A 13,850-nucleotide genomic window follows, 5' to 3' on the forward strand; every position below is an offset into this window, starting at 1 on the left:
AGGCCTACATCATTAGCTAACCAATTAAAAAACAGTAGTTTGATTGGTTCAGTAAATTAAATAATGCACAATTTTAAAGAGAAAAACTCTATTTTTCTGGCATTGAAACACGGAAGTAATTGTAATATATTATTTAAAAACATTAATATCTCAAAAACTATAAAAAAAAATATTCATAAATTTATTGAGTCAGAAGTAATAGAATCAAGTCAAAATGTTTCCAATATCTTTATAAAGTATAGTAAACCTGTAGCGGTCTGTGGCCCACTGCTAAGAGCTCAATCTGCTCTTCAACAAACTGATTCATCGCATGGTGAAACTGTTTGAATTCCTTGGCTAATCTTGATACTGCTGTTTTTTCTTTCATTGAAAAACTTGAAGGATCTTTAACCTGTCAAAAAATTTAGGCAGCAATACTAAATTTATTTTGGAAAATAAACTTCAGGGATGGGAGTATATAATGCTCATACACAAATTGGGATGAATAAAATGCTTTTTAAGTATTGTCATTTACATTATTTAATTAATCTTACCTCCAAAATGGTTACATCAATCTGGTTTTTACACACATCCATTTTCAATATATACCCTGTTTCCTTGCCTTGAAATGTAAGAGGTTATAAAATTATGCAAGTGTTTATTGCTGTCAATGGTAGATAAAACTTTCTTAATTCCTCTAAAAGACTTTCGAGGAAACAAACACTATGATTATTTCCACCCATGGGCTGTGGAGGAAATAATCAGTGCTTATTTCCGCCAATGATCTTTTGAGGAAATAAACACAGTGCTTATATTCCCTAGATGCTGCAAAAGATGCTCATTTCATTAATTAAGTTCATTTCTTTATCCTTGCTCTGATAAAAATCATTATATTCTTAGACTAACCCTAGCCCTAATTTAGATATATGTTAAAGAATTATTTTACTAATGCAATTTGCACTAGTAACAAAATCCAGTAAAAACCAATATAGGAACCAATCAGATACACAGACACAAGCAGTTGGTCAGAGATAGTCCAGTTGGTTGGTCAAGCATTTAGGAGAAAGTTGAGTCTGGATCAAGAATTATATAGGATTGTTAAGATTGTTAGATTGTTAAGTAGTAGAAACTAAGAAAGTGATATCTGGACAGTTAGATCGAAATAATGTGTAGGATTAGTAGATGACAGTAGAGTTAGGATTAGGAGTTAATTGATTTGTTTGTGCAGACAATCAACTTGGAGATTATTAAACATTAAATTCATAAATTGTGTCAGTCATTGTGCTTTTAACTGGAGGAATTCTACAGGCCTTAAACTAAAAAGTGAAGGACTTGACTCCCATACAAGTTAATGTTAAAGTTACATTCAAAAGCTATACACTATACCAGAGTTTCTTCCAGGCATCTCTTCGGGGGGGGGGGGGGGGGGGGGGCGAAGCTCCCCGAAAATTTTTTACCGCCCCCCCCCCCCCCGAACGAAATGAAATTTATATAATTTATATAGAAAATATATACTTTTAACAGTGTCCGCCCCACCCCACCCCCCCCCCCCCCGAAGAAAGTTTACCGCCCCCCCCCCCCCCCCCCCAAAGCTTTCAAGTTCTCCCCCCCCCCCCCCCCCCCCGGAGAAAAAAGTCTGGAAGAAACACTGCACTATACTGATACACTATACAGCACTATATACACAGTTCTGTACGTTAAAGTCAAGTTTTACAATACACTTCGATACAGGTACAGGGTTATCTAATATCAAGATTCTAGAAATCTAGATCTAGAATACATCTTGATTGAATCTAGATCTAGACCTAGGGGCCTAGATCTAGATCTATTAGATCTAGAATCTAGATCTATTTATTATTATTTTATTTATTAGTTTAGTTAGTATTTCCTAGTTCTAGAATTCTAGATCTAGATCTAGATCTAGTCTTGATTCTAGATCTAAATAATTATTAATTACTAGATCTAGATTAGATCTAGTCTAATCTAGAATCTAATCTAGATTTAGATATTCTAGATTCTAGAGTAAATTAGTAAATTAAATAAATTACTTAGAAAAAGCTGGAGGAAATTTAAAAATAGATTAGCAACAGATGAGTTGAGATGAGTGACAGAAAGAAAAGCATGGGACATGGGAGTACACTGTAAAATGTAAATGAAATATGAAGTTGATGAAGACGAAGAAGAAAAAGAAAGAGGTTTTTTCATCTAAATCTAGATTCTAGATTTAAAGTCAGTGTACACTGTACAATACAGTGAGTACAAAGTACAATCAATAGTTCTACCGATGAGCGCCTTGTTTCACTTTTACATTCACTTTCGAAGAAGTAGAAACGCGCTTTCCCTACACAGCATAGAATTTCCGGAAAACATGCCAGTTTGGAAAACTGTGTAGACCTAAACTAGCCTAGCATAATTACGAAGAAATTATTTTTCCAATATTAAATGTGTCTCCTCCACCCCCCCCCCCCCCCCCCTCCCTCTCTAGATCTATATTATACAGTTATTCAAGCTGGTAAAAAAACCAAACCCCTCCTCATTTGTTTAACAGTCACTATCAAGAAAAGGTTTTTATTGCTGTAGAAAGCAGTTAAATTAGTGAGTAAAGCCATGTACGGTTACTTTCTTAACTTTGACTGTGTATACGCCCTACCGTGGGTACGCCACTGTACGCCACGGTACGCCACTGCTTCATCTGCCCCGTGTATCGTGGCCGTCTTGGGTAAGAATGGGAAAAGATGTTGATACTTCTCTGTTGAAACTTAGATCTAGAACATTTATTAAAGGAAAAGTATTGTTCATTTAAAAAAAAGAACGTATGCCACGCCATTAATGAATTATGAACCCTCCACCGCACCCCCCAACCCCCCCCCCCCCACACACACACACACTACGCTTATGCAGAACAAACAACGACACGGGAATCCAGTGGAGTTCCACCAAAAGGCTGGAGGATCTCGACGTTGCTGATGGCATATGCCTACTACCTCACAAACAACAGCACGCCCAAATTAAACTGAATCGACTATCTGAAGAAGCTTTCACCGTTGGATTAAAAACCAATAGAAATAAAACAGAGGTCATCAGAATCAATAACAACCAGGACCTGTCCATACAGCTAAAATGAGAAGATATACGAGAATCAAACAAATTCACGTATCTGGGGAATGTGGTCAACAAGGAAAGGGAACAGACGAGGACACACCCAAATAGACAAGGTCAGATGTGCCTTCAGCTTACTGCGCCCCACACGAAAGTGCACAGCTTTGTCACCTCAGAACAAGATACAAATCTTCAATGCAAATGTTAAGGCAATTGCTTTATGGGATTGGAGACAGCTGAAGGGTTACCAAGCCAAATCGAGACAGGCTAAAGTCGTTCACAAACAGATGTTTGCGATAGATCCTCAAAATAAGATGGCCAGACAAAATGTTAAATAATAAAGGCCTGTGGCAGAACACAAAACAACCGTCAATAGATAAGTAACCAGTGTTTCTTCCAGGCATCTCTTCGGAGAAAAAGTCTGGAAGAAACACTGTAAGTTAGGATACCACAAAACCCGTAAATGGGGATGGATCGGACATTTCCTGAGAAGGGAAGAAGATAATATTACAAGGAAAGCCATGGGCTGGAACCCCCTGGGGAGGAGCAAAGAAATCATGACCTAAGATATCACGGAGAAGAACGGTAGAAGAGGCGTAGTCCGCTGGGCTCACGTGGGCGCAGATAAGCAGTGTTTCTTCCAGACTTTTTCTCGGGGGGGGGGGGGGGCACTTGAAATTTTCGGAGGGGGGGCAGACAAACAGCGGACGCTGTTTATATATTCTCTATATAAATTCCATTTCGTTCATAAGGGGGGGGGGGGGGGGAGTGCGGTAGACTTTCTCCGGGGGAGGGGGGGGGGGGGGGCTGGGCTCTGCCTGGAAGAGATGCCTGGAAGAAACTCTGCAGATAAGGAGAGCTTGCCCAGAGTCCGATGGAAAGGCGTGCTTACAGCTTTTTTGCTCCACAGGGGCCACAAAGGAATAAGTCAGTCAAGTCATCCCTTTTACAACCCTATAACTGTAAACTTTTTTTTTAATATTATAGAAATGAAAATACTTTAAACTACTTTAAATACTTTAAACACGCTCACTTCCTTTTGTAAATTCCTCCAAACTACGGATGCGGCCCGCGAGGTCATTTTATCCGGCCCGCGACGATCTTTTTGTCCACTGAATAAATGTTTGTTGGAGGTGCCTGGGGAGCTTTGCACAGAAAATTCAAAACAATTTTAAAATGTAGCTTTGGGTGCAAATACAATTACTCGCCGTGTTAATTGCAGGTATTGGTGAAAACATTGTGACTCAAATGGCGAAAAATTCAAGCAAGTTTTGCCATTTTTCAATTGCAATGGATGAGTCGCTGGGCAGCTGTTCAACTTCTTGTGTTCATTAGAGGTGTGGATGAAGACCTGAACATAACACACGAGCTGGCTTACTTACATAGAATGTATGACACTGTTGCCGAAGAGGATATCTAACCATTTATAGTTCAGAGACAAACACAAAATCGCAAGATTGACCATATTTCACATCAATAAGATTGCTAATTTTGCGAGAAAATTCTGAGAATCAGTGAGAAGAGTATCTAAGAAAAGAAATAGGTGACTTCCTGATAGTAAAGGCAAGTCACAGCCATTATTGTCTGATGAAGAGTGGGTATAGAAATTGGCCTCTGCTGCAGACATAACTAGTCATTTAAATTTTCTAAATATAAAGATGTAGACAATGCAAAAATATCTAATTCTTTAATCTAATTAGACATTAGCTTAGTCAATTCAATAACAAAAGTGGAGTTATCACAATTACGTAGGCCTTCTAGTGTTCGCCATAGTTTCTTCTAGACATCTCTTTCCCCGCCCCGAACGAGATGGAATTTATATAGTAAACATACACTTTTACTGGTGTACGCTTTATCATCTAGCCGACGGCGATTGACAATAAAAGAATAATTTAGAATTTTTTCTTGGGGGGGGGGGGGGCACCAGTAGCGTAGCGAGGGGGGGGGTACATATGTCCTCGGGCGCCGACCTTAGGGGGCGCCAAAATGGGTTGGAAAAATAAATTGAAATTGAGGGGGGGTACAAATTGAAAGTTTGGGGGGTGTGCAAATCGAAATCTTGAGGGGGGGGGGTGCAAATCGCAAAGTTTGTCCCCGGGCGCCGGGAAGGGTCGCTACGCCTCTGGGGGGCACTTGAAACTTTCGCTGGAGGGGGGGGGGGGGAGATGGAACTGGTTAACGTATCTATTTTCTAGATCATCATCGTCATTTCCCGTTCGTGCCCAAGACACATGCAGAGTTTCTTCCAGGCATCTCTTCGGGGGGGGCGAAGCCCCCCCCGAAAAATTTTTACCGCCCCCCCGAACGAAAAGAAATTTATATAATTTATATAGAAAATATATACTTTTAACAGTGTCCGCCCCCCCGAAGAAAGTTTACCGCCCCCCGAAAATCTTAAGTGCCCCCCCGGAGAAAAAAGTCTGGAAGAAACACTGGACACATATGGAGCAGATGAAAGAGAGATCTCGGCATATGAAGGGATGTTGTGGTCAGCACTATACCCGGTCGCTATTGTTGTCCTAAAGTAAGTTAGGAAACCCATTAGAGCTGGGTGGACTCAGAGACGTTTCACTAATTCGAACCCGGATTAGAACTAAGAGACTCTCGGGTTAACAGTCAGCAATAAAATAAAGTGTTATAAGTTACCTCACAAGTTAAAGACAGTTAATACTATGGACGTTTCGATCCAATGTATTCGTTAGCAGTCTAGCTATCTTCCGCCAGGCCACCAGAGTTTCTTCCAGTCACCTCTTCGGGGGGGGGGGGGGAGCTTCTTTGCCTCCCCCCCCCCCGAAAAAAATGAAATTTATATCATTTATATAGAAAATATATACTTTTAACAGTGTCCGCCCCCCCCACCCCCGAGGAAAGTCTACCGCCCCCCCCCCGAAAATTTCAAGTGCCCCCCCCCCCCCCCCCCCGGAGAAAAAGGTCTGTAAGAAACACTGTAGGCCACGCGTTCAGGTTTTGTCCCTCCCACCCGAAGAAATGCCTCAAAGAAACTGGTTAAGGCTGGTTGGCTTTTTTGCCTAAGTAGGGACATATGTTTTTAGAGATCGCTAATGCTAGGCCTAGATCTAATCTATATAGATCTACTGGTCAGGTTTTAAAGCAAACATTTTTAAGGGTATGAGGTGACTTCGTCAAGATCGAATTACCAAACTGTATAAAATAAAACAAATATAGTCTAGATCTAGAATCTATAATTCTTTTTACTTAAAGCTTTTTAAAGCACTGACTTTTTTAAAAGTACTGGATCTAGATCTTAAACAATCTTCCTTTTTTTTAAAAATATCAATAAAAATCATGAAATAGCATAGGCTACATGATACTAACATGATGTCTTATCATGATGTCATTGATGATGTTAGATTGTAGGGCCTATAGTTACATATTTTAGCGATCAACGCTTGTATTGGAAACGAGTTTGTTTTCTTTTTATTTAAATTCTCAATGCATTCAAAAGTTTATTATTAATTATAAATATTTTAGTCTAGGCCTAGATCTATATTTTGCTTTATTTTATTATGCCAAGTTCGTAAACTCTGTCAAGGGTACTGCTTCAGGCAAAGGCTATACAAAAAGTAGAATCTATGCACAAAAGAGCCACACGAAGAAACGGACGTAACGTAACGACACGAGTTGTTCGTAGGCAGTGGGTATGTGAAATGTAACGTTGAATGTTTACATTTCTTTAGATCTAGAATCTAGATCTAAGTAAAAAAAAAGTTAAGAATTAGATCTAGATCTAGATGTTAGATCTAGACTCTAGAGTAGTATTTTAGATCTAGATATTTGTAGAAATAATTAGAACTAGACTACTCAGTCAAGCGGAGTAGTGCCTAGTTGCTAGTTCTCAGATCTAGATCTAGATCTAGAGATATCTAGAATCTAGGACAATCTAGGATCTATTCTAGATCTAGATCTAGATCTAGTAGGCCTAACTAGTAGTAGAATCTAGATTCTAGACTCTAGTAGCTAGCTTCTAGATCTAGACTCTAGAACTAGACTACTAGTCTAGTAGTAGCTAGAGTTCTAGATGAGATTCGATGTGCTGTTACTTGTTACTGTTAGAGAGTCATAGGCTACTCATACTAAATCGCCCGCGACTTGTGTTGTGAAAAGCAGGTGACTCCTTAAATTTTAATAATTATTTCACATTTTGAGGAGGATTTATGTTTTTTAAAATACTAAAATGTTTCCTTGTTTCATTTATGTATGTAGGCCTACCTGTTTTTAAACAATTGAATAAAAACTTTTCACTAATAAATGAAGACTAGCGATGTTTCCACCAGATGCAACCATACTCATTTACTATAGCAGCCATCTTGTTTAAGTTTTATTTTTATAAACTTAAGCGCGAGATTCAGGGAGAAACCTCTCTATTTTACAAATGGCTGCTGTTCATATAGCAAATCTTGCTCGCAGACACTGCTGTTTAAAGTTAATTTCTGGCCTATATCGATATATTTAGCCATTGATTTAGGTTTATTATTCATTTATCTATAATATTTGTCACAAACGTATCACAATATACTACTATTATTAAAGCCTTGACAATGAGGTAACGTTTTCGTACATTAATAGCCGCGGGCGATTTTACGTACCCAAAACGATAGATTACCTATTTTTTTTATCCTACCGAATTTGGCACCCCGTTGTTAGGTTAGGGTCTGCACCCAGGGTTCCCCCCCCTCCCTACACCTCTGGATCTAGATTCTAGATCATAGAGATCTTGACTAGATCTAGAATCTCTAGATCCTGATGATTAATGATTAGGATACCAATGTCCTTTAATTTAATGAATACTTTATTTAAGTGTCATAGGGACCATATCATTATTTTGTATTTTCACTTGAGTTGACCCTTTGTTTCCCTGGTAGAATGAACCCCCCCTTATTTAATATTTATTTTAATAACATCACGCCGATTTTAAAAATGGTAATCTATAATTTAAGGTCCGTTAATGTACTTTAAGTTATTTTTAAGTACATTTAAATTGATACGTTGCATTAAAAATTCAGTGCTGACTTCTTTTGCTTCCCCAACGGCTCAGTTAAGTAAGGCACTTTTTAACTGAAATTGTGCAAAACATAAAATTTATGTTTTTTTTCTCATTTTGTAATTCTGTCCACTAGTCTGACTTGTCGGTCTTAAAATGATAGTGTAAAGAGAGAGCCGACTCAGATTATATACAACCATGACTGCCAAGAAAGCAGGAACTCATCTCTCTAAAAATGTTCTTCAGATGAAGGTAAAATAGTTTCTATTTTTAACATAACCTGCACATCTTAATTAAAATAATATAGCACAAAGAGTAACATTTTTAAAATCAAAACTAAAAACACAGAATAAAAGCAACTACTATAAGATCTGTATACTTTTTTTTTTACTGCTTTCATATTATTTTACATTGCTTTTAATGGTGGGTGAAATTGTATCCCTTTCAGTTCATGCAAAGAAGTGTCCTTAGGATAGAAAAAGAACAAAATGAAGAGGAACAACAGAAAGTCATTGATGATGAACATTGGGTACTAGATATACCAGATTACAAAACTAAAGAGTAATGTAACATTTATAACCATTTTGTTCAACCACTCACACTGGTTTTATGCTGTGTTTAATATAGCCCAACCTGGCACTATTTGTCTTTTGTTTTGAAAAGCAGAAAAATTAATACATGTTTTATTTGGTTCATTTATCATTATCAATAATTCTTGTCAAATTAATATATCTTGTCATCAATGTTCCCTCTAAGGGAAAAAAGTGAGTGTGCAACATGTAATTTCTGTGTTCTATAAGTCTTATACAAGGATATAAGTATTTTACAAAATCACTGTGCGGCAGCTCAAAACTACTGCACAACCGCACAGCTTAAAGGGAACACTGCTTGTCATGAATAATTATGGACATGACAGAATTCTATCAGAGGTTATAAATTCTGGGCTTTCAAGTCTTTATTTTCTGTTCAGTTGAACTTTAGTTCCATCTCTAGGATAATTTAAAACTAATATTTAAAAGTTTTAGAGACTAGCCCAGATCAGAGATGCCTGGAACTCTCGCTGGCAGTCTATGTCCCAGGAGCTTATAAAAGCTTAAAAAGTTGAGATTGCACAGTGTTTTACTTATCAATTTAAACAGTAACAGTTATATAATTGTATGCTATGTTTACTTCTCTTTAAATACAATCTGTATTCTATTGTAAAATCACAGTAAAACTAAAACAACAAATTTCATTTACTTTTAGGTCATTATTTCTACAAAATCAAAGCTATGTTGTTTGTGAAGGGCTACGTTTTGGTCGACAGTCTTATCAGGGATTTAATCCTGAAATAGAGGTAAGATTAAACAATGCTTTAAGAATCGGAATGTGCAGTTTAAGAAACATAAAATCATCTTGGGTGTGTGCATATCTATTAAAATGAACAGAGCTCATAGTCAAATTTACAAATGAGCTTTTAATTTGAGGTTGTTTTTTTTTTTATTTCTCTAGAAAATAATGCGACTACAAAATGCTGAAGAAGAGGCAAAGAGGTCAGAAGAGATAGAAAAACAAAACAGTGTCAGTGACCAAGAAATGGTCAATAGGTGAGTTTCTTTAGACATGCACACAAATTGAGCAGTGTACAGTGTCTCTAATTGCTTATAAGCCTACTCTAGACATGACTTCAGTGAGGGGAATGAAATGCATTTTTAAACTTTTATATTATTTGGGGGAGGGGGGGGCTTGTCTTAAATTATGACTCAACATGTAATAATGTTTTTACTGCAAACACCTTTGTTAATTTTTAAAATACAGTAATATCTTGTGTGTATGACTTTACAGTGTGTTTATCAAGTTTAAATATCCTCAGGTATTCATCACTAATGGGTGTTATAGCCAAGAAATTTGCCAAGAAACGCAACAGAAATGATGTGGCTGAAAATGACGAGAGCGGAGAGCCCAGGTCCAAGAAAACTTTCATGAAACCATCAGATGATTGAGTGTGCTTGGAGTTTCATGTGGCATCACCAGCAGATTAGAAGATGAATGCAATTTTCAAATTGTCACGCACCACATCTTGTAAAATATTATTAATGGGCTTAAATGACATGAGTGCATCACAATAAAATTGTAACATTCTCACTTTGTCCTTAATTTTTTGTAAACTATTGTGTAATTTAACCTATAGCAGTGGGCCCAATTCTAGATTAGCTTAAGTTAATTTGTGGGATGTTCACTGAAACAGATATTAAGTGATAAAACACTAAATATTTCCTATATTTGTGAAGTGATACTGCCCTCGAAGATGTTGATAGTGTTTAAACTGGAGTTTGATAAGTTTAAGAAACTCTTTTTTGGGACAAATGCTAATTTCAGAAAACTAAATTTGTTAATGAATGTACTGTACTAGTTACATTACAAAACAAATCATTTTTCTTATTTAATCTTTATTTCCCACACTAAAAAATTCTGTTTTATAAAATCTATTGTACATTACTTTCAAATAAGTGCTACATTTATGGGAGCTTTTATTTTTGCTGATATTACAAACACAAAAAGGTTAACTTTATAAAAGAATAAACTCTTCTGTCTTCATCTATTTTTTGGCATTATGTACCAGGGGTTGTCCAAAAATGACATCACACTTTTAAAAATATTTTATCTTACTCATCATCATAGATTGTCATACTTCAGCATTTTAAATGGAACTGTATGGTTGAATGGTATTGGTAGATGCTAACCCAAAAGTCTCCTGTTAGAATCTGGGTCAAGTCTGTAAACCCCCCCCCCCCCCCCCACCGAGTCCACCCAGATCTGATGGGTATCAGACTCAAAATAGGGAAAATATAAGGCAGCTGGGCATTGCTGACCACACTACACCCTTCACTTGCCCCATAGACTCATTCTCAAGTTTGAAAGGAAGCTTAACTTTTTGCTTATTAAACCTTTTGAAACAAACATTTCTTTTGCATTAACGATTGTTATTGATCTGCAAATTAATGGTGAATGCTGCTTTAGAAATATTGCTGTTTAAAACCAGACTGAAGAGTTGTCATTTTTTTGGTATAAAATATACATAACCATATCCTCCTTTCCCTCTGTGTATGCATCTCTATCTCTCAAGAAACAAAACGCGCTGTGAGTGAGACACCATAAAATAGCATGGAGTCAATAAATTTACTTAACTTTAAGGCGAATAAAACCCACTCGTGACTAATTGTGGTGAATTTGTTCTTGTTTTTATCTCTCCATGCAATCCTGTGACTAAAAATATAAGGGGATTTGTAGATGTAGACCACCCCCCAGAGAAAAAAAGTCTGTAAGAAACACGGGGGGGGGGGGGGGGGGGGGGCGGGGTGTTTGGCTGCGGGAGGTAATAATGGGGGGGGGGGGGGGGGGAGGATAACTGGGCATAATTAACAGGTTGTTGATATACACCTACCAAAAGGTTCTTATTCCCCCCCCCCCCCCCCCCCCATCATTGCCCATAAGTCACAAAATTCATCTCACCCCTCCCCAAAACTGTAATGTTACTACTTATGAATTGCGCACTTAACACCCGTTGAAATTTACCATAGCTCTAGTCTTTTAAGACACATCACCTATGGCCGACTGACTTAAAAAATCTAAAAACATATGCAAAATGTGTAGGCCTAAATTAATTTTAACACTGCTAATACTAATAGTTTATTTGGCCTACTTTTAATCCAGCACAAACTCCAATCTACCCTAAGCTATTACTTACACGCACTCAATCTTAAACTGTAAACTCAACTGAACTTAAATTATACAAGGCTTGTACTTGTAAAAAAATGTAAATAATTGCTAATACTAAATCTAGACTAGTACTAGTAACATCGCAGAGAAGAAATAACGGTGATAACTTTTGCTATTATACACTGACCTAGTTCTGTTTCTAAAAATAAAATACTTTCTTGAAATTCGCGCCCGTTTACTGCTTTATAAAGCCACAGGCCCTATAAAAAAAGTATCTGAACTGTCCTGCTTTGCTTTATTGACAGCTATCGATGGTTCTTAAAAACATTTTCAAGCTTACGTCGGTGTATGAAGTGCGGAAAAAAAAAAGATAAGTTATAGAAGAGAAACAGAAACAAGTGAGATAGTAAAAGCAATCAGGAAGAGTAAAATTTGGTTATATTACGTCTCGAAAGACAAAATCATCTGGTAAAGTGGGTGGTCCTAAAAAGGACCTGGTTTAGGTGAAACAAAAAGAAAAAGCTTTATGCTTTCTTTGCTGCTGGTGCCTTCTTTGCTGCCTTGGGCTTTTTGGCAGCTGCGGGCTTCTTAGCAACTTTAGGCTTAGCTGCAGCTGGTTTCTTGGGGCTCTTTGGCTTCTTAGGCTTGGCAGCGGCAGCCTTCTTGGGAGTCTTAGGCTTCTTGGGTGCAGCTGGTTTCTTAGCCTTCTTTGGTGATTTAGTGGCGGCTTTCTTTGCAGCAGCAGGCTTCTTGGGCTTGGCAACCTTCTTGGCAGGAGATTTGGGCTTCTTGGCTGCTACTTTCTTAGCCTTAGGCTTCTTTTCAACAGCTTTCTTCTCTCCAAGACGGAATGAGCCTGCAGCACCGGTGCCTTTGGATTGTTTTAGGCCACCGGCTTTAACGCCAGCCTTGAGTGCGGCCTTGAGACGAGCGTTGACTGCAGTTGGGTTGTTTCCAACTTTGTAGTTGGCTATGATGTATTTAAGGATGGCCTGACGAGATGAGCCACCGCGTTCTTTCAAAGCAGTGATGGCAGCAGCAACCATGATCTTGTATTGTGGATGAGCAGAGGGTGCCTTTGGCTTGGCAGCTGCGGCTTTCTTCTTGGGTGCCTTGGCTGGGGTGGCAGCGGGAGCTGGAGCGGCAACATCGGCGTCAGACATGATTTAAAGTTGAAATAAGCGAGCGTTGAAAACGAGCGGAGGAGGTGTGTATCGCACAAGCGAGAGAATTCGAGTGAATGATCTGAGCTGACGACGGCCTGGTTTATATAGCGCCGCGCGGACATATCGGACAGCACCTACGTCACAGGCTCGCTCGGTTAGACTCTCGTTCCGTCTGTTCCGCTCGAAATGGCCGTTTTGTGCTATATGACATATTTGTAAATTAAAAAACTTTTGAACAGAACTGAGACAAAATATCGCTTTTAAACCATAATATACGGCCTTTCATAAACTTTCTTTTGATATATAATAATTATTAAGTTATTGTAGAAAACATTTTAAAAACACTTGTTAAGTCGCTGATCGTTCGACTGAGATGTAACGATGATATGCTAAGAAATTTAAAATAAATGCTTTTAACGTAATAAAATATTGATATTCATGCTTCAACTTCTCGAAAACTTCATTTTGTTTAAATATATAAGTCTTCTGTAATTTTCAAAGCAGTTTTTCATGCTTTAAAAAATATTTTTATCCGTCGACATAGCACACTTGGTACAAATTGAACCCCTCATTATCCAACTTTGATTTCAAGTCTTTAATCAACAAACACTTTGTAAATAGATATTTTTAGTTATAAATAATCTTTTATTTTCACAGAACATAGTAAACTAAAAGTTATAATTTTTTTTACGTGAATTAACTTTATATCTTCGTAAAATAACTTGTAAACATGACAAGTGAAATCGCCATTTTCGTCTCGAATTCCAATGACCTCAGTTTGGTGGTAGCTAACTATTTTTCCTTTCCCTTCAATATTACCCAAACATTTTTGTCTATAAAACATTTAAAACATGTGTAAAACACTTTAAAATACATTTCAAACAACCAAATGGGAGTATTTAGTT

At 37.6% G+C, this 13,850-nt stretch overlaps 3 protein-coding genes across 3 annotated transcripts in view; 1 reads left to right on the plus strand and 2 right to left on the minus strand.

Annotated features, from left to right (window-relative positions):
* The window catches only part of LOC131950764 (putative ATP-dependent RNA helicase TDRD12), a 35,242-nt gene extending 32,924 nt beyond the window's left edge, over positions 1-2,318 (minus strand). Inside the window, exons 1-3 of the mRNA XM_059312949.1 lie at positions 2,262-2,318; positions 534-601; positions 248-391 (exon numbers count right to left, since the gene is read on the minus strand). Of these exons, the coding sequence (XP_059168932.1) occupies positions 248-391; positions 534-575 (186 nt within the window). The 5' untranslated portion in view covers positions 576-601; positions 2,262-2,318. The remainder of the gene's footprint in view (positions 1-247; positions 392-533; positions 602-2,261) is intronic.
* A 4,316-nt stretch (positions 2,319-6,634) lies between these two features.
* Positions 6,635-10,201, plus strand: LOC131950762 (M-phase phosphoprotein 6). Its single transcript, XM_059312948.1, has 6 exons — positions 6,635-6,737; positions 8,217-8,332; positions 8,529-8,641; positions 9,326-9,416; positions 9,572-9,666; positions 9,933-10,201. The coding sequence occupies exons 2-6, from the start codon at positions 8,279-8,281 to the stop codon at positions 10,060-10,062; spliced, it is 483 nt and encodes a 160-aa protein (XP_059168931.1). The 5' UTR covers positions 6,635-6,737; positions 8,217-8,278; the 3' UTR covers positions 10,063-10,201.
* Positions 10,202-12,281: 2,080 nt separating this feature from the next.
* Positions 12,282-12,985, minus strand: LOC131950784 (histone H1-delta-like). The gene has a single exon (XM_059312968.1). It carries the CDS (start codon positions 12,940-12,942, stop codon positions 12,304-12,306), a length of 639 nt encoding a protein of 212 aa, XP_059168951.1. The 5' UTR covers positions 12,943-12,985; the 3' UTR covers positions 12,282-12,303.
* Positions 12,986-13,850: the final 865 nt, after the last annotated feature.

The sequence above is a fragment of the Physella acuta genome, unplaced genomic scaffold (assembly GCF_028476545.2).
Source record: "Physella acuta isolate Inbredline_101_S28 unplaced genomic scaffold, ASM2847654v3 ptg000778l, whole genome shotgun sequence".
Lineage (NCBI taxonomy): Eukaryota > Metazoa > Mollusca > Gastropoda > Physidae > Physella > Physella acuta.

Bases quoted from the DNA above. Each gene is read 5' to 3' on its own strand.
- LOC131950762 (XM_059312948.1), top strand. From the start codon at position 8,279: ATGACTGCCAAGAAAGCAGGAACTCATCTCTCTAAAAATGTTCTTCAG. The intron at 8,333-8,528 runs GTAAAATAGTTT...TATCCCTTTCAG, and splicing joins AAAATGTTCTTCAGATGAAG to TTCATGCAAAGAAGTGTCCT. The intron at 8,642-9,325 runs GTAATGTAACAT...ATTTACTTTTAG, and splicing joins CCAGATTACAAAACTAAAGA to GTCATTATTTCTACAAAATC.
- LOC131950784 (XM_059312968.1), bottom strand. From the start codon at position 12,942: ATGTCTGACGCCGATGTTGCCGCTCCAGCTCCCGCTGCCACCCCAGCC.